At 41.1% G+C, this 19,884-nt stretch overlaps 1 protein-coding gene across 4 annotated transcripts in view; it reads right to left on the reverse strand.

The window, feature by feature from the left end:
- Positions 1-7,749, reverse strand: part of map3k5 (mitogen-activated protein kinase kinase kinase 5) — a 76,837-nt gene extending 69,088 nt beyond the window's left edge. For 3 of the 4 annotated variants that reach the window (XM_072445150.1, XM_072445141.1, XM_072445123.1), the window contains exon 1: positions 6,747-7,575. In XM_072445150.1, coding sequence (XP_072301251.1) covers positions 6,747-7,161 — 415 coding nt within the window. In that variant the 5' untranslated portion in view covers positions 7,162-7,575. Of the gene's footprint in view, positions 1-6,746; positions 7,576-7,616 lie in introns of those variants that run through there. The other variant, XM_072445133.1, reaches the window with a different exon arrangement.
- Between the last annotated feature and the right edge of the window lie 12,135 nt (positions 7,750-19,884).

Consider the following 19,884-nt stretch of genomic DNA (forward strand, 5'->3'; position numbering starts at 1 on the left):
GATGTTCCTGCTGCCAATAATACTTCTAAGACCACAAATAGTACTACTAGGTTTTTCTACATTACACTGTTAATAGGAGGAATATCTAGTTAAAATGCATTAAAACTATTTTTTGCAAATACGCCACCCTATTATGTAAATAAATAATCTTTGGCTCCAACTACAAAATAGATTAGCAGACAATGGTTAAATACCCTGCCCAGCACACTCCTAAATGCTGTCTTTATTTATAGACTCCACAGCCCCGAGAAGCAGCACAACTCTTCAGGAAGTCAGCCTCAACCTGGCAGTTCTGCACCACTCCCCTGCCAAACTGCCCCTTCTTCCACCCCAGCATTACTTTGTTCCTTGTCTTCACAGTGGGGCATTTTACAGACTGCAGTGGGCGAGCCACTGGCCTGCTGGGGGGAGGAGAGCGAGAGAGCGCCCGGGAACAGTATGTGAAGTGAAGTGTGCAGACAAACTCACTGCATGGGACAAATTCATGTGACTGTTTCGCTTATGTCCTGCTTGGGTTTTAGAGTAGAAGACAAGTGAGTGGGAAGACAGCCAAGCACACACACTGATTTGAGTAAATACCTGGAAGATACTTCAAAAAGGAACAAGCAGTTCCATTCTGAAGAGATATTATTCTCTTCACGTGTGAAATTCAAAGGGCAAGTCATATGTTTGTGACAATGAGCCAGAACCCGTAGTCCAAGCGGTTGTTAAAATAATTTAGGTGAATCAGAATCAGAAAAGGGTTTATTGCTATTGTCATTGAAAAAAAATTAACAAACATAGGAACTTGCTTTGGTGATTAGGTGCAACATACAAAGGTGAACAAAAATAAAAACATAGGGCATAGATAGAAGAAAAACTATTTAAATTTACTATAAGATAAAATAGGCTTACTATGTACACAAAATTTACGGTTCAATTTACAGATGTAGTGCAGAAAGTGAACAGTGCAGTGAGTGATTAAACTGTAGTTAAAGTAGCAGGTGTTAAGAAGTGTTCATGAGTCCAATGGCAGAGGGAAAGAAACTGTTCTCATGGCCTCCTGCCTCAAATAGTCCATGTCCAGGGTGAGAAGGGTCAGCTGTGATCCGACCTGCTTGTCCCAGAGCCCTGGAGACGTGGAGGTCCTGCAGAGATTAAAGTCTGCAGCCGATCACCTTCTCAGTAGAGCACACAATGCGCTGTAGTCTCTGTTTGTCCCTGGCTGTGGCTTCAGCGTACCACACAGTGATGGAGGAGGTGAGGATGGACTCAATGATGGCCGTGTAGAACTACTCCATCATCAGCACTGGCAGCTTGGGTTTCCTCAGCTGCCTCAGGAAGTACATCCTCTGCTGGGCCTTCTTGATGAGGGAGCTGATGGTGGGCTCCCACTTGAGGTCCACGTTGGTGATGGAGGAGTCTGTCATAGTGAGGGGGGACTGGGGCTATCCTGAAGTCAGCAGCAGTTCGTGTCCAGGGAGAAGGAGAGGAAAAAGTCCACAGCCCTGTAGAGCTCCTGTGCTGTTAGTCCGAGTGTCTGAGACATTCTTCCCCAGACGCACTTCCTCCGATTCGTCAGGTAGTCAGTGATCCACCTGCAAGTGGAGTCAGACACGTTGAGCTCGGAGAGATGGTTCTGGAGCAGAGCAGGGGTGTTCAAAAACAGGTCCAAAAACAGGATCCTGGCGTAGGTTCCCAGGGAGTCCAGATGCAGCAGGGTGAAGTGGAGTGCCAGGTTGATGGCGTCGTCTACAGACCCGTTGGCTCTGTAGGTGAACTTCGGGGGGTCCAGCAGGGGGGAGGTGAAGGACTTGAGGTGGGGCAAGACCAGACGTCCAAATGACTTTAGGAATACAGATGTCAGCGCCACAGGCCTGTAGTCATTAAGTCCAATGATCCGAGGCTTCTTGGGGACAGGGAAAATGATGGACCACACAAATGTCGGTGAAGATGGGGGTCAGTTCCCCTGCACGGTGTCTTAAGGTGGCGGGAGAGTCACCGTCAGGCCCAGCAGCTTTTTGGGGGTTGGATTTCCGTCACCGTGTCCATGTACTTGTCCAAACTATCTGTGGCAGTTCTGAAAACCTCCTAGTCTGTAATGTCCAAACACTCACGTAGCTCCTCCACCTCATTGGTCCACTTCTTAGAAGTCTTCACTACAGGTGTGGAGAGTTTCAGTCTCTGTCTGTACATGGGGATCAGGTGAACCGTGGCGTGATGTGAAGAGCCCACAGCAGCTCGGGCCACGGCACAAAATGCGTTGCATTAATAGTGATCTAGCGTGTTCTGCTCTCTGGTCGGGACTTAAACTGTCTGTACTTTGGTAGTTCGTGACTGAGATTCCCCCTTGTTAAAATCGAATATAAACAGCGGGGGAAAACTCACATGGAGAGTAGAATGGGTTACAGTTACCAAATATATATTCCAGAGCAGGAGAGCAATGCTTGGAGACTACGGTCACATCCAAACACCAGGTGTTGTTAATAAAAAGTTTAAGTTTAAAGTCTCCTCCGCCTCGTGTTTTTCCCCAGGATAGATCCCTGTCTGTCGGCGCAGAGCAGCTGGAAGCCCTCCAGCTGTACGGCAGTTCAGGACCGACTCGCTGAGCCACGTCTCCATGAAGCACTAAACAAGAGATGTTTCGTCTCATCGGCAGTGCCAGAAGCCCTGATGTGCCAATACATGTGGAATCGAGGCCAATTAAATAATACAAGACATTTAGCATTTGCAATGTATTTAATATATATAATTATATATATATTATAATATCAACATGCAGGAGACAGTGGTTGCATTATGTTAATCAATTACAAGATAGGGTAAACATAATTAATTAATTTGTTTTGGCATCGTAAAATAGGAGGCAGAACAGTATTGGGTAAGGCTTACATACACAGAACGATAAAGAGATGCTACCGGTACATACATTATGCCATATAAAATGCTGCCCTAGTGTTCAAATCTTTACTGTAGACCTGGATCTTGCCACAGTTATCCCACAAGGTACAGTCTAGTCTATCTAATTCTCTGTCACCGTATGCCCTCTGACCTCTAGAGCAGCCATGCGTGCAGTAAACACACAATGGAGAAGCCAAAGTGTTGAGCCAAAGCTGCAGCACATACAGTCCACCAGCGTTGACACAGACCCAGCAGGACCTGACCCGCACAGCCAACAATATGTCAGTCCTCTCAACAAAGTGTGATTACTCATTGACTATTCGGTTGCCTTCTTTAAGCAGGCAAAAGTCTGATTGATATTACTGGACAAATATCATTAGTGTAGCAAGTTTGCAGCTACCATAAAGCTATATAAAGCTATCACCTATAATAACATGTATGGGAAAATCAGACTTCTGTATTTGAACTTGGAAAGTGACAAATAAACAAAGAAATCCAGTTAGTGTGATATGTGATGGATGTAATGTAAAGCTAAACATTTGGTGGTTAATTGGTGTATTGATTTTAAAAAAGGGAAATACAATAAAAAGTAAATTTACCGTAGTTGTGTTTTGGACTAAAGAGTTAGTGACTAGGTCTTTTAACAAATAGCATTGCCGTTTTCTTTTCCATCTGTAGAATTGAGTGACATAGTGTGTTTAACTGTGATGATTTATTATATGTGCTAAAAGTATACATGAGACAAGTAGTAGCCTTGAAAATATCTGTTCACGCGCACTCCCATTAAACAGTATTTCCATACCTTCTGTCTCTCAGTTAAACTAATGGAGTGTCTGAAATGTGCAGTACAATCCGATTACAACAACCAAAGTACATTTCTGACATGTGAGACAGGCCTCTACTCTGATAATGTTCAAATCCAGTCTCAAAACGGTTCTGTTTAACTGTGCATATGACCGAAAGGATTTTATTTGCACTATTTTCTTGAATATTATTTATGTTTTAATAGTTTTGTTTGTTTATTTATTTTATTGAGACAAGGACAGTGCACAATATACATTAACCTTAACAGGAGATATGCATTGTACCAGGTTGTAGCTCCAGTGCTATTTTCTATCTGTAGACCCTGGGCAGGCTGATGTTATTAAGTTATTTTGATTGTATTGTGATTTCAATGTATATTTTTGTTCCCTAAAGCAATTTGAATCACATGTATGAGCCTTGACATGCCTAACTGTACAGACGGAGCACTAAACACCAGCAAACAGCCGTGGATCAAAGCCGCTTCTCGCTCAGTGCACTCATTGTTCAAAAAAACCCATTGTTCCCAGAGTAAATGACAGTAATTCCACGTAATGATCAACAGGCAGATAAACCCTGCATACCACAGTTATGAGAGCCCAAACAGGAACATGCAGAGATGACATGACGCTTGGGCTAGAAAAAATAATTTTACAATGGTTTTCTGTGAAAAATGAGCCCTCTTTCTACATTGGATGTCATTGGTTGAAGAAGATTGTTATGTCGGAAGGAGAGAAGAGCGTGTGCAGCTGAGATATACTCATTCTGGGAAAATGCCTCTCTCTGTCCCAAAGGAATTATGGGAAAATTCCAACGTGGTCTGACAACAACACCAAAAAAGAAAGCCTGGTAGGGCTTGAGGAAGTTGAAGTTAAAGATGCACAATGTACATTTTTGTCACGATTAAGGTGATTCTGGAATTATTGACATGGATTAAACATGCTGTAATGTGGGCACCTTTTCTAGATTTTATGTATTTTTAAACTAATTCAATTAGTGTGAGAATAAGTTACATTAGAATTATTACTTAAACATATACATGTCTTGAAATGTGAAAAATAACTTTTCAGTGGTCAAGAGTTCTACGTACCTCCTAATTATTCACTGCAATTAGTTAGGACTTTTCATAACTTTCAGAGGCCGGAGAGAGTTTTGCCGTCCCGGAAAGTCAACAAAAACTTGCATGCAAACATTGCACTTCTTGATGCAGACAGCACACAGCAAGACCCACTTTTACAACAAATCTGTACTGGATAAAATTTGACTCAACTACATGGAGAAACATTGGGTAGAGCCACTTTAATAATAAAATCTTACAACACAGTGTATGCTCGTAATAGAGGGCATAAATATATGGATCCTTTACATTAGTTACCATATGCATGTTTCCCTTTTTCAGGGAGGATGGCCACTCATTTGAGAACCTTGGCCACCAGAGCTGAGCTCAGAGTGGAGCTGCTGCTCTCGCTTCAGCATGTCTGGACAGGTCATTCTTTTAATTAGGATTCCCCTTGGTCTACTTACACTTATGCAATGGTGGAAGATTTATACAGCCCATGCATTCCAACAGACATGCATCAATTTTACTCAATGGCATAAGGTTATACTTTCTTCCTATTGTAATAAGTCCACACACTTGTTACTATAGAGATTTTCCTCAAGTGCAACAAAACAAAGCTTCAGATGTTATTCTGTTGTTCCTGGTTCTTGGAAAAGCCTAAGTGTTTAGTAACGAATGCCAGCCCAATGCATCATAGCTCCCTGTAATGCAAACATTGGCTGCCGTTTCTGCTCCAGGCTCCAAATGACTATACATCACATCTGCTCTTTATTTGACCACACCATCACTGGAAGGACTGTTTTCAAGCGTATCGTGTTAAATGTAATGTTCCTGGAAGGAATTCAAACCACGTACAACAAACAAGGCCATAAGATGTTGTTAAGTATTATTATCTGTACTATTACTTCCAATATGACGTACTCCAGTACTAGAACAAAACTATTACAACTAATACTATTGTCACACCAAAAATATCCCAGGCTAGCCACAAAGGTAAACTAGGGTTATCCTGCAACAGGAGATCACAAGGAAAAAGTAAATGGTTCAGCCATTGACACAATGGCTAGCACCCTTGTTTCATAGAAAGAAGTCCATAGGTTTGAATCCCGGATGACGTGGGCCTTTCTGTGAGATGGCACGTTCTCTGCGTGTCTGGGTGGGTTTCCTCCATGTACCTCAGTTTCCTCATCAACCTAAAACATGATCAATAGCCAAAACCCTACAGCTAAAGTGATCCTGACGATGTGTCCTTACAGGTCGCCCCAGAGCAATTGAAAATCACTCAAGAACATTGTATACTCTCAGATACAGTACATACCAATACTATAAACAGAATAAGCCTTCAGGAGAAAGTGCCTTCATAGTCATAGGTTCCAATGGAAAATCCAGCCACACACTAGTCAGCACAATGGCGGAGGTGCACAGTGGAATGGGAACATTTTGCATGAGGGAAAATCTAACAATTCAATCACCCCCAGATTTTGTGGGGCACTGATTGTTCATTCTCTTCCATGAGGTTCAAACTAGTTCCATCATACATTATACTTGAAACATATCACCAGTGAAAAGCAACATGTCTGAATAATGACGGTCTCATCTCGAATTGAACACTGTATTACAGTGAAGGCTGAGGTGATATTGACCTTTGACATAGGCAACTGAAGTGTAAATAAGAGCTTGTTAGCCTACATTGCACAGACACAGCAGAGATCATGGGCTGTCACCAAGGTTTCAATCAAAATCAACAAATCCAAGATGATCATATTGCATGCTCAGTAGAGCCCCACAGAAAGGTATTAAATGTGCAACAAGACTTCAAGTTCCAACTTATACATAATGCGACGCTTTGGGCTTTTGCTGTCAAATAATATCCTTATACACTTGACTGAGAATTACACGTTCATTAGAAATACTAAGCTTGCAATTTGCTAAGAGCACAACTTAATTGCAACACGTGCAGTGCTGTTTCTACCGTGAAGGGTTCAAAGAGGCATCCTTCACTCACCTGCGTTATAAAAGCGGTCGAGCACTGTGGTCTCCCCAAAGTCCAGTTTCCCAAAGTTGACCGTGTCCAGTTTGCTGCCCACCGCATCACACGCGTCCTTCAGGCACTGGAGAGCCAGAAGCTCGGGACTGTTCTGTAGGTTAGCCTCACTGTTCATCACATAGGCCACCGTGACCGGCCTTTTAACGGACTTGACCGTGGTCAACAAGCATCCAGACTCCAGTGAGGCTAGTCCCAGAGTGGGATTCATCCCACTGCTGATGGCTGAAGGGTCCTGCCAGAAACTTCCCGCGGCGGGGACAGAAGAGCCACCAGCCTCCGCGTTAGCTCGGCTCTCAGCTGTGCGCGCTCTGCCGCCGGGACCCGTCCCAAAGCAGGGCACCATCAGAGATATCCCGTCTTGATCCAGGCTCATATTTGCTATATTAAACTACTTCTGTTGGCTGTCTCCTGCAGCTTAGCGCCATGTGTGTTACGCACGACAGATCCCCATGCAACCCACACGCGAACACGATGTGCAGCCGCCTGCGGGTTTAACCCAGGTAAACGCAGGAGTGAAGGCTTCTCTGCAGCCCTGCATCATCATGCATGCTTCCTGTCGAGTGCAGCACACACCGACTACAAATAACACGAGTCTATTCTCTTCAGATCCGTGCAAATCCAGAGTGTTTTTATGCAGGCGAAAGCGCACACGGTTGAGACTGGTGCTAGGTCCTCGCATTCCTCCTCAGATCTAGCAAACAAATCCACATAGTTCCCAAAGTTGTGCAAGAGCGGCAGCGTCAAGTCTGCTTCAGCGCTGAGTAACAACGCCCACAGGGCCAGAGCAGTCACAGGGGCCAGCGCAGTCACAGGGGCCAGAGCAGTCACAGGGGCCAGAGCAGTCACAGGAGCCAGAGCAGTCACGGCGCGTCGTGAAATCCCATCGTGGCGTCTGGGGTGAGTCTCGGCTCCACTGTGAGAAAGTGCAGAAGTCTAACAGACCCAGCCCTGTTTCCTCTGTTATCTTCCCGTCCAGACTCACGCACCGAGAGGGCGGGGCCACAACAACAACAGAGAGAGTGTAGTGTAAGTGGGCGGGGCTCTCATGACGAATGTGGGGCCCCTGGAAAAAGGAGCGTGTGTCAACAAAACGTGCGTCAAACATGTCCTTTCTCCACACTTTATCTGATGACCCACATTACAGAGAGGCACTGCACTTCCATCAAAGCTCTGAAATAGCAGAACTGAATAATGGGTTTATTGTTTTCTAACTTCACATTTTGTCATGCAGGTGCCCTTGATAAGATATAACCATGCAAGTAAACCTGCATTTCATAAGCGCTATCTCTCATTTTTAATAAGCCTCTTAAATCCATCTTCCTCAGAATCAGAATCATGCAGCCTCCTCATGCAAGATGTTAATTCCCTCTGAATAACAACCTTCCTTTAGTTTGCAAAGGGCGTCCTCTTGTGGGGAAGAGGTGTCATTACAGCAATAAGGCACAATCAGTCCAAACATTAAAAAGTTTGAACTTTCTTTCAGTCGAAGGTAGTGTAGGGCGGCACAATAAATTGCAATCGAATCTAAATCCAAAATTTCCTGTTGTACTCTGCATAAAAACTGCTGATCCTAGTTTAAATTTGTACAAACATGTTCCAAAATACATGTGATTATTTCATTAGTTTGTCAGGTCATAGACCTATTGTCTTTTCATCAAAGCACGTTTAAAATGTGAACTTCGAACTGAATTATATTCTTAAAACATACATCACAAATCTAATCACACTCGTTATACATGTCGGAAAAAATGGCAATAGATATTTTCCAAAATTGTGCAGCCCTAGTCCAAGGGCTGAAGGACTGATACCAAGGTATGCTAAAAGAAAAAAGGGGTACTTAACGTTCTCATTTGGCACAAACATTTTTATGATGTTTGAGGTAGGACAAACAATTTGTCCTACCTCAACCACATGAAACAGATGGACAAGTGAGACGGAAAGACAGACAGATAAACAAACAAACAGACAGACAGACAGACAGACAGCGGGACAGGACTATGACAGAACTGACAGGATGGGATTGAGTAGAAAGGTCTGTAAGTGGTCATGATCGGGCTTTTGATGACATGCTATGTTTGGGTGTTGCTGATCTGTGTGTCTGTATGTAGAATGGTAATATGTTGGGGGTAAAAGAAAATAAAAAATAAGTCAATAAATAAATAAAACAGAAAGGGGGGGTGATTATGTTTTGTTGGGTTTAAAAATTATAGAAAAGGGGACCAGGTGTTTTCAAAAGTGTTGCATAATGTGGATTGTAGAGATGTCATTAAGGACAGAGTGTTGGAGATAAAGGGATTCTGGAGTCCAGGATGGTAGAGAGTACCTCTGTGATTGTGATCCAGAAGTAGTAGACTGGTTGACAGAGCCACATGGCGTGCACATAGTCGTCTGTGCTACCTAAAATGCATTGTGAACAAAATTTCGGTGTTGGTGAAGCCCATTTTAAACATTTTACTTTGAGTGATGTGAGATCTATGTATGACTTTATACTGTATAAGTTATAGGTTTGTGTTAGTGGTCATGGACATTTTTATATTAATTATTATTATTATTATTATTAATTCTGCGGGTTCTTTGTATAGGCTATACGACTTGAAGGGAATGGAAAAATATGTATTTAATTAATAGTTAAAAACGATAAAGGCCAATGCACAGTGGGACAGTTAGATGCAGGACAAAACATCTGAAGGTCTCTGCTCTGTGACAGGCAGGAGCACAGCTGTAATGTTTGAGCAGTGACCAAACTGGTTCTGTAAATTTCCCATACATTTTTCTCATAGGCTTTCTGGAATAAAAAAAGTAGGCTGTGGCTGCAGATCCGCGGCGCGGTCAAATAGCCCAGCAGTTTCGGGAGCCGCGCCACGGCCATATAGCTTCATGGCTAACCCCTAACCCTGACCCTAACCTGGCGTGGTCTAACCCGGCGCGGTCAAATAGCCCAGCAGTTTCAGGAGCCGCGACAAAAAATAACATGGCAGTTTCGCGGCTCTGTAGACACTCCCAAAAAAGTATGTATGTTAAAAGGGCGGGATTTTAGCAATGAAACAGGGGCTCATGTGAGGCTCATTCTGCTTTCTGATTGGTTAATCATCTTGACAACCAAAACACTTAAGTATAACGTCAAAAACTTGACCATCATCATGATCAATGTTATTTTAACAACTAAAGCATTACAATTGTATCAGTAAAAGATTTGTCATGTTTAGGATTTTTAAAATCAAAATCTTATACTATTCTAAAAAGTACCTTTTAAAATATTTTACTAACATGCATTGCACTTAATCTCAAATGTAACAATTTTAGCAGACAAACGTTGGAAGGTCAGCTGTTTGGATTAAAAATCAAAGACCGTTTCATGGTCTATATCCCAATTGCAATTTTGAAACATGTCTTTCCTTTCCCCACCACTAGATGTCCCACTGTCCCCATAAATCCACCGCCGATAGCCGCATCTGTCTCCCGGGCAGTGAACAGCGGGCTGCGGGTGTAGGTGCTGCTTTCTCCCGCGGGGTTGTGTGCTTTCTCCGTGATACACCGCTCCTCCTGTTATTCCACTGTGGGCCAATCACACATCTCCATGGCTGTTATTTATGCACCAGCACCTCTCTTCTTTTTCTCTCAAATTAAAGTGCAAACTGCCTGCCAGGTGAAATCATTTGGAGCCCTCTTCCATTTAGTACACACGAAGAACAAAAATATTGTTTATATTTTCAGATTCAGGAAAAAAAGGAGCTTTATAATTATCACACGACTAATCCCTCTGGATAAAATGTTCTGGAGATCTGGGTCCAGACCAAAGCGGTTGCCAACGCCCACTGCTTCTGACAGTTGCCCCAGTGAAGGATGGGTCAATGGAGAACATATTTACCCAGGGTGACAGAAAAGTATGCCTGAAACTATGAGGTGGTCAACAGTGTCTTGCCCAAGGATAATATTTGATATCCGCCCACAGTTTTTTTTTTAAATGTCTCAATGAACCCTTTTATACTCTCAGAATAATGTTGTCCACGTGGCCTTGGAAAACTGTCATTGTAGCAGAAAATACATTGAATTGTAATATGTTCCAGGAAAGGTACATCATAATTTCACTATGAATCATAATGGCTGACCCCTTTTTATTGCATTTCAACCCAATAAACTAAAGGACAGTGCGTATCTTTCATAAACATCTCATTGGCATTCACACATTACACTATTATAAAATGTCTCCATCTTGTCTATCTTTCGTAGTTCAATAATTTAAACAACATCTAAAAAGTCTAAATAGATGCTCTGAGATAGAAGCTAACTGTGTTGAAATGTTGAAGTAATTTGTTTGAGAGACTTAGTGGTTTTAATGGGGAAAAGTTTAACAATCAGATCATATTTAGGGACTAAATTATGTGTAACATTCATTATGAGGAGCATTAGATGTTTACAAGAAAAGAATAATAATAATGATGATGATGATAGCGATTTGGGCTCATTAGCCACTTTAGTGTTTTTTGCTCACTATAAATGTGGCCAAGCATTTCTTTTTAAGGATGATTTAACATATGATTTATTAATTAAGCTACAAAAGTCAAAACAATTAGCTGAAGTTTGGCAGAATTAGTGTAAGCAAAGTGCTGTGAGGTTGGAAATGGTTTAGATTAGATACATTTATAATGTTGTTGACTGCAGTGCTGTGCTCGGGATCCTTCTCCACATCTCGGTCCAGGATCTTGGTCAGAAAAACCCTGAACCCGGCTGGGGCTTCAGTCCAATGTGTTTTTGTTTGATGGAAGAGATCAGAACTCTACATTCCTTTGACCACTTAGCATTTGTATCATGACCAAACTAAACTATATTCCTTTGCTTCATTTGAATGTACACAAGTTCGGCCAAGTATGTCTGTATTGAAATGAATGTTTAATTTGACTTTTATTTATCATTGTCAAAATAATTGCAGTAAATGTGATGGAAGTAATCTCAAACTACAATATGTGTCATGTACTTCAGTTAAAACACATTCATAGTTTGTAATTATGAATGATTTAAGTGTTTTAAAGAACTATTATAAGTGATAAGTAGGCGATTATCACGATTGTACCATCAACAATTATTGTCTTCCTTTTTTATGATAATTATTAGCGATATTATTGTTTTGCCAGGTTCACAATACAAGGGAACGTCTGGGACAATGTACATTTAAAAAGGAAAGGCCCCTGTATTTCAAACCACTTCCCTTTTTGTAATGAGCCAGACATGTGAACAACCAGCACCATCCTTTCTTTTTTTTTTATAATACTTCAATGCCAGGTGCCCCTCTAGATGCCTTTCCATTTATCTAGATGTGGGAATGGCACAAAGAAGAAATAGGTTGTGGCCGGATCATAAATCTGTTCACAAAGCCCGCGAAACACCGCCTTAGAAGAGGTGAATCAAAATGAGTGATTCGTTGTTGAGCAAGGACGCACCTCCAAATGAATAGCACAATTATAATGAAAGTAAATGGCCCTTGTTAGCGTTTCTACCATCGCCGGCGTCGCAATGGTGCATAGTTAACCATCGCCGCCACTCAGTCCAGTCCACCCTGCACCCTGCAAATAAAGCCCTCCCATTCTCCCTCTGCCACGGACCATGAAATAGTCCCTTAGCTTTGAAATGGAGAGAATCAGTCACTTGGCGATACGGCGCAAAGTTCCGTTAGTTCTCCTATACAGGTGGGAGATAGATACTCGCAGGCATGGACTTATTGCAGCCAGCTCCATAGATATCTGCCAAAGCTTACATCAACATTAGCGGGTGGGAAAAGGGGGGCGAGGGAGGGGGGGGGGGGGGGGCGACCAAACAAAATTACAGAAATCTGCTAAGTTTGACAAATGGTGAGCGCCGGCTTTGCCACTAGCTATTAGCCTGCAATGATTAATAAGTGAGAAAATAATTGCACTTCATTGAGATTGATGACGCCCCATTTAACCTCCCCACTCATCCACAGTGGCGCTGGCTGGTGTGTCCGGGCACCTCTCCCCGATAATGCTGCAGCTATCCTGGCCTCATTGGCGCCAAATACACCCGCGTTTTATAGCTTTGTAATGATCCTACGGGGCATTTGGAACGAGCCCGGAGGTGCTGTGATCATAAGTTTATTGTTAGTAAGTGAAAAACAATGATGTAGCGCTGGGAGGCCGCTGGGAAACTGCCGCTGCTACACCAATATAGAAGCATTTAAGGCACACACTGGGGGGAATTAATGGCACCGGAGCTGCCATTAGCCGCCATGCTAACGAGTTTGTGGGCTAATCTTGCTAGGTGTTGTTTTGCAGCGGTCGGGTGTTCAGTCAAGTTTAAGGTTTAAACGTTTTTGATAAAATTTGCGACAGTTTTAAATGTGAGAGAGAATGATTGTGTGTTGATGTCTCGGGGCGTTGGATGATATTTAATACATTTTGTGTCACAATTATCACAGCCAAAGTAAGTGTGATTAACAATAATATCACTGTAATAATTATTTCAAACGCTAATGGTTTAATAATGTAATGGAATTAAATACAACTGCTTTATGGCATCATGTACTGAAGTTAAAAAGACATTTCCTTTATCAGTACGTTCTATGTTTCATTAACTATTACAGAATTGTACTTTGTTATACATGAAAACAACAATGTTTTAGAAGAGAAACTTTTTCTGCACAATCTGGTGGTGTATTGACTTATTAGCTATGTCATTGTTTGTTGTCCCATCCCTAGCATGCAGAATGCAGAGACACTCTCTACACTATTACATTACACTATGGTAATCAGTTGCTAACTTTGTATTTAAGATTCTTCTAAAAGTTTTAATCTATGTATCTGAGTATTTAGTAAAAATAAGATGCAAAAAGTTATTCCTGTAAAGGCCCCTGGCAGGACTGCTGCTTTACTGAAATCAGAAATTAATTGAAAGTTTTAATTTCCAACTGACTACAGTAAAAAAAAAAAAAAACACAGAGTCACACAGTGATACATGAACAAAAAATAAACACTTTAAACCCTGGCCTCCAATATTATAATTTAGATAAATTTCCATATGCAGATACAGTCCCTGGACCTAGTCCCTGATCCGACATTCCCCATTGATGTGCCTTAAACACTCAGAAGTCGCCACATCTAAATGGGATTTTGTCCATTTAAAATGCAAACCAAACAAGGCAGGATCAGGCTATAGGAGTGCACGGCCCTTATCCTCTCAGTCTGCACAGAGACGTGGCCAAGGTTATTAAAGAAGGATGTAGCCAATGCAAGATGGCCGCCGCGCGCTCGTGTCCAGAGGCACTGTGTGGAGATAAATGGTTGACCCAGCCCGGTGTCAGGTTAGGATTGATGCCACTATCAGCCCCACTGCTTTCCCAATGATTTTCTCAAATCTCTGATAGAGTGTGTTATCTAGTTACTGGCATGAGGGCAACGGCCTGCAGGCACCGAGAAGGTCAATCTACGAGGACAATCTTTGTTGGACTAAATGAGAAAAAAGGGCTCACAAAAAAGAATCAAAAGCAAGCTGCTAGGTCTCGGGGATAAGATAAGCCAAATTACTTCTCTTTAGTAGGATAGCCCCGCGGCCAAACATCAGGGGAAAAACATTAAGTGAGGCAGAGGCTGTGTTCTCCAACTTCAGAGTTGTAGATCTCACCTGTATCTTCTAACTGGAACTTATGTTGATTTAGGGAGAGCATCTCCAGTTATGGTGAGTGCATCTGAGCTGTTTATACGCTGCACTGGCTGATAAGTGACTCGCAAAGCCTATAGTAGATAGAATCACTAAGCAGTTTGTCATAGATTAGAGCATTTTTTCACACCATCAACAGCTTAAAATTCTAAACAACAACAACACCACCAACAACAAAAACAACAACACCACCGCCACTGGATTTTAGGATTGGTCACCAATTGTCAGCACACAGAATCTAATAAATATTCAGTGCAGACATTGGTTTTAGAGGGCCCCTGGCACAGATGTGGAAGTGTTGGTATTTACCTTTAATATTCTCTGTCCATATAGCAGATATGAGTGTTACTATTGTTATTATCATTTTTTATGAAGAGTATAAGAGGTTTTTTATAAGAGTTTTATAAGTGCTTTTGCTTATAAGTGTTTTTTATAAGTTATCTGTTTTTTAATAACTATTGTTATTATCATTTTTTATGAAGAGTATAAGAGGTTTTTTTTTATAAGAGTTTTATAAGTGCTTTTGCTTATAAGTGTTTTTTATAAGTTATCTGTTTTTTATTATTTACTTCTGTACCAACTTTGTGTTGCAACACTAGAATTTCCCCATCATGGGACAAATACAGGCTTATCTTATCTTATCTTGCCTGAAGTACGATAAAATTTGAGCAATAGCAGCTCAAATAAATCACTTTTAAGACGACTTACATATACTATTTCACTTCTTAGTTGTTTCAGTTTGCTGTTTATCTGTTGCAGCTCAGTTTCTTTGTTTTTTTTAATTATGCTGTTGTTTATAAGGGTTTACTAGGGTTCTACTGCTTTAGGGTTATCGTGTTGGTGACATACTGTATTATTTATTGTTATTGTTTATTGTGATATTACTATAATATAACATTTTAGTGTCACGATTATTCATGATTATTGAGACTGTGACTAAGCAACAGTGACATCTTGAGTTTGTTTTCATTCCACACAAACATGTTTGTGACCTGCTTTATGAAATTGAACTTTCTGAAAGACAAAATAAATTTAAATATGACAAAAACAGCTAAATTAAACAAAAAAGTTCTTCACAGTTAGGTCTATTTTTTTAACTATAGATTGAACAAAAATACTTATCGGTAATTTTGCTTCCAAATTTGTCACGATTATTACTTTTTTGTATGCCTGTTGCAAAAAAATATATAACTATTGTGGCCTAATTGCCTCACAACAAAAAGATCTTGGGTCTACAAAACATATATTGTAAAATGAAAAATCTACATTCAAACACACACACACACACACACACACACTTACAATAACTGCATAAATTGTCCTTGAGCAGATCGTCTTCTTGATATCAATGCAAGTGCTTGTCCATTTGTCCATAACTTTTCTACTCCGTCACCAGACTTTGAACTACTCTTTTCAAAAAGCTAAAGTACAGAGTTTGACTAATAGGTTGTAATTTGCTGTCTGAGGACTAACCTGGATCAATAATTCGGTGTCAATACTGATGGAGAGGTTTGTGTGAAGGGGAAATGATTCCACTGTGGTATGAGAAAAATGGCGGCGCGGACATGACCGGGGGCTTCTGTTAGATGTCCACAGTATCAAGTCGATGAGCTAGAAGACAAATAACACAAAGAAAACACATTTGTGAAAAGATCTTGATGTCCTCCCTGGTGGTGCATACGATCAAAAGTTTACAAATCTATCCCCACTCACTCACAAATGTCCCTTATGGAGACACATTTCATTTCAATTTTTCACAACAATCCAATTTTGAAATCCTGACAGAAATATTGACCAAACTGCTACAAATGATCCAGAAAATTGCAGAAATGTTACAGAGGAAATAATACATAGCTCCGTATGGATTGTCTTCCAAATCCAATAAATTTGTAATAAATTGCGTTATGGAAACAGACAAAAATGGCAGGTTTTCATTATAGAACTTGAAATCATGCATGCGACTTACCACAAATATTAGATCAACTGTTACAGCAATACTTGCTTCATGCATATTCGGAGTGACAGCCCCTATAGTAAGATTAATGGCAGATTTTCAGCCACAATCATAAATCTGTTATGCACTGAAGCACTTGATATACAGCAGCGATTACAATAATACTTCATCATGCACATCATGCTTATTTGTTTAGGAGCTTATATCCAATCTATGTATTAATAATGTTATGAAATTGTTATTATAGCTGATGAGAATATGTCAAAATTAATAACATTGTTATATCTAGTCAGAATTATTAGATGAAAGATATATTGCACTGGAATAATAAAAATGGCATAACATCAGACTACAGCACAGACAAATACAGACAAATGACACCAGGGGGCGGTAGTGTGGACGATGGCGCTATGACACTAAAATAAAAACTTCTGTTTTAGCCAGTTTAGTTTGACTTTGTAGTTTATTGGATCTTGATGTCCATGGTCGGCCCCAACTGTAAGTTGTTAAACTTTAAATCTGATTTAATGATATGAACATGCACGGATTTTGTACTTAATTAACACTTAGCTAACAGTATTTGAACTGGACTAGCAAGCGTGCTAATGCTGTGAATCGTGGATCTGGTCCATGCATTTATGCATCTATTCCACGAGTGAACGTGCCAATTAAAGCCCCGCTTACGCATAAATTGCAATTAAATGTGTCTTGCTTTACCTTTGTCCCTCCTATAGACAAAACAATATCATAAAACGTAGAGCTTTATCCATGTGGTGAGTTCCAGGGCCCTCGGAGTCACGGTGTCTCTAAGTTTCTGTGTCTCAGGTGTGATATTATAATAGATCCATGCTCAGGTGTCAAGAAACTGTAAACGGTAAAATGCAATAGTCAATTTACCTCAAGCATTAACTGTCTCGTGTGTATGACTTGGCTAGAAATGTTTTTAGTGCGATATCGATATTATATAGACTATAGAAACATTTGCCGATACTAATATTTCAAATGGTGCAGAGGCCAACTGTTTAATTTAGTAAAAATAAAAACAACATGTATTTATCTGGGATGTAAAATATTTGTTTGCATGCTTGCATAAATATACAGCCATATTTTTATTGTAATTGCTCTTCCTTTTCCATTTTTACTCAATAGTCTGTTCAAAAGAACACATCTGATGCGCTGGGAAAAAGCTGTGAATGACACGTGAGCAGAGAGAAACTGGGGCAGATTAGATCAAAGATTGCTCAATAATGGGCCGATACTGATATCTGGGAAAACCAATATAATAGAACCAATATATAACCCATCCCGGATCGGCGTTCCACTTTCTCAGTGTTGAACGGTTGGGCTCATAGAGAGTGTGACACGCTCCAGTCTCCCTTTGTGACTGTTGCGCTTGAGAATTCCTTTTTGTCTCACGTTTTGCAAGTCTATTTGTTTTGCCCCACATGTGTCAGGACACGCTGCTGTACTGTCTCCACACGTCCTACTGTAGCCCCATGCAGAGTGTGCCAGAGTCAAGCCTTGATGTGACAGTCAAAGGAAACAGACGAGAGAGCAGTTCAAATATTCAGTCTGGAACACCGCTCACACTGCACAGGGTTTAGGAAACAAAAGGGATATTATGCAACGACACAATTTCACAGCAGTAAATCAAATGTGTATCGCAGGAGTTCGTCACATGTGCTTGTGTGACTGTGCAGAGGCTCAGATTGTCAGCCACGCTCTCCTTAGTCTGTCCTAGGGCAGCCGTCAGTGAATGAAAACCACTGGCACTCAAATTTGGCGCGCTTCCTTGACATCTCTCGCTGATGATGCTGAACAGTTTTGAGCTTCAGTTCAATTCTATTCTTGTGAATCTCTTGTATCTCCATATCCTCAATGCCCATCTATTTTCATTGCCCTTAACCTCTGACCCTTTTTGAGCAGGATCGTGACTTCAGACGACTCCCGGCCCCTGTCCCGGCCTTTGCTTTGCACTGACCTGTCATCGCTCCTTTAGACCTCCGTGGCGCTCTGAGTGTTTCTGAACTCACTCCACACTTTGAGCGCTGCAGACTCTAAGTGGATTGGGTTCCTGTCAGGGCGCGGCGTTTGGACATTGATAAATTTCTAGCGCGTGCGATCGATACCTCTCACCTCTGCGCCCAGGGCCCCTCCACAGCGGGACGTCATAATTACTCTGTCAACCCAAACGCCTCGTCCCGTCTCAGACTGTGTGAGAATGATGTCGTCCCTGTTTGTAGAAAGTGTTTTAAATCAAATGAGTGTCGGGACTTTTTCGTTTGCTTTTCTATGGAGATTTATGGATTATGTTTGACTTGACAAATGCTTTGTGTTGTATGCCAGGTTGGATTTGTACTTGGCAGTGATTGACAGCTGGGCAAGCCCTCCTCCTCCCCTCTGTTCCCATGGCGTTTTTTGATGCCTGTCATACCGGCCAATCAGGTGAGTAATCTGACAACCGCTCCCACGTGCATGGGAATTACACACAAGCAGTGGGAGACACACGGACAGGTGCGGACAGGTGCAGACAAGCATTAGAACCAACTAAATATTGAAGTCACCAAGGAAATGTTAAATTAAAGGAAATTAGTGTTTTAGGAAATTCTTCATCACAAGCAATAAAAATGTTGTATCAGGGAGGGCATCTGGAGTAAAGCAGATCTATTTAGGACTATGTATTTGACCAATAAAGACATTTGATTAAATAAAACTTTGAGTGTGTAAAAAAGGTAAACTACTTTATCATGTCGTTAAAAGCTCTGAAATGTCAAATTTTGCATAATATCTCTCTTAATTACATTGGAAAGTCCTGATTGGATTTTATTTCCTATATTTCCACACACACAAATGTATTAAAAGCAATGCCGGGCTTTATATTTAATAAATATGAATGTGTACATACAGTAAACATTTATCTATCGGTTACAGAAAATCATACGGACAATTATTCCACACGTTTCTTCACTGTTATTTGTTGTACAGTTGTGTTGTAGTGGACGCCATTGAACGTTATTGCTCCAATAACGGTAGAATCAACTGTACAATTTGTGAAATTACAGTAGATCAAGACAAATAACGTCTACATTTCCGGATTCTGCAGCACATGCCTTTCCACAAACCTCATTGTCTTCACAGTGTATCACCAGATTGAATCAGTAGTGTTTACTCACCGATTAGCGGCGACAATTAGCTTCTAAAACAACGCGGTGGGGTTGAGGCACGTCGATCATGTTAAGTGAATTAACATATGCCATGTTCCTTTCGGCGTCTTCCGCAGATCACTTCTCTGTCCAGATGTGATGTGATTTATTTATTCTGTTTGAGGGGAAAACGGGGAATTAGCTCCATCTGCTTCATTAGACTTTGTGCTACGGCGACGGCGACTGCAGCCATCCTCCAGGTTACTGTGCGATGATAATTGTGCAGCTGAGAGGATTTTAATGTCCTCATACGTCTTAATAGGCATCCTCA

This window comes from Eucyclogobius newberryi, unplaced genomic scaffold (genome assembly GCF_026437365.1).
Source record: "Eucyclogobius newberryi isolate DKJ021-1_F unplaced genomic scaffold, fEucNew1.0.hap1 SCAF_1, whole genome shotgun sequence".
In the NCBI taxonomy this organism is placed as follows: Eukaryota; Metazoa; Chordata; class Actinopteri; order Gobiiformes; family Gobiidae; genus Eucyclogobius; species Eucyclogobius newberryi.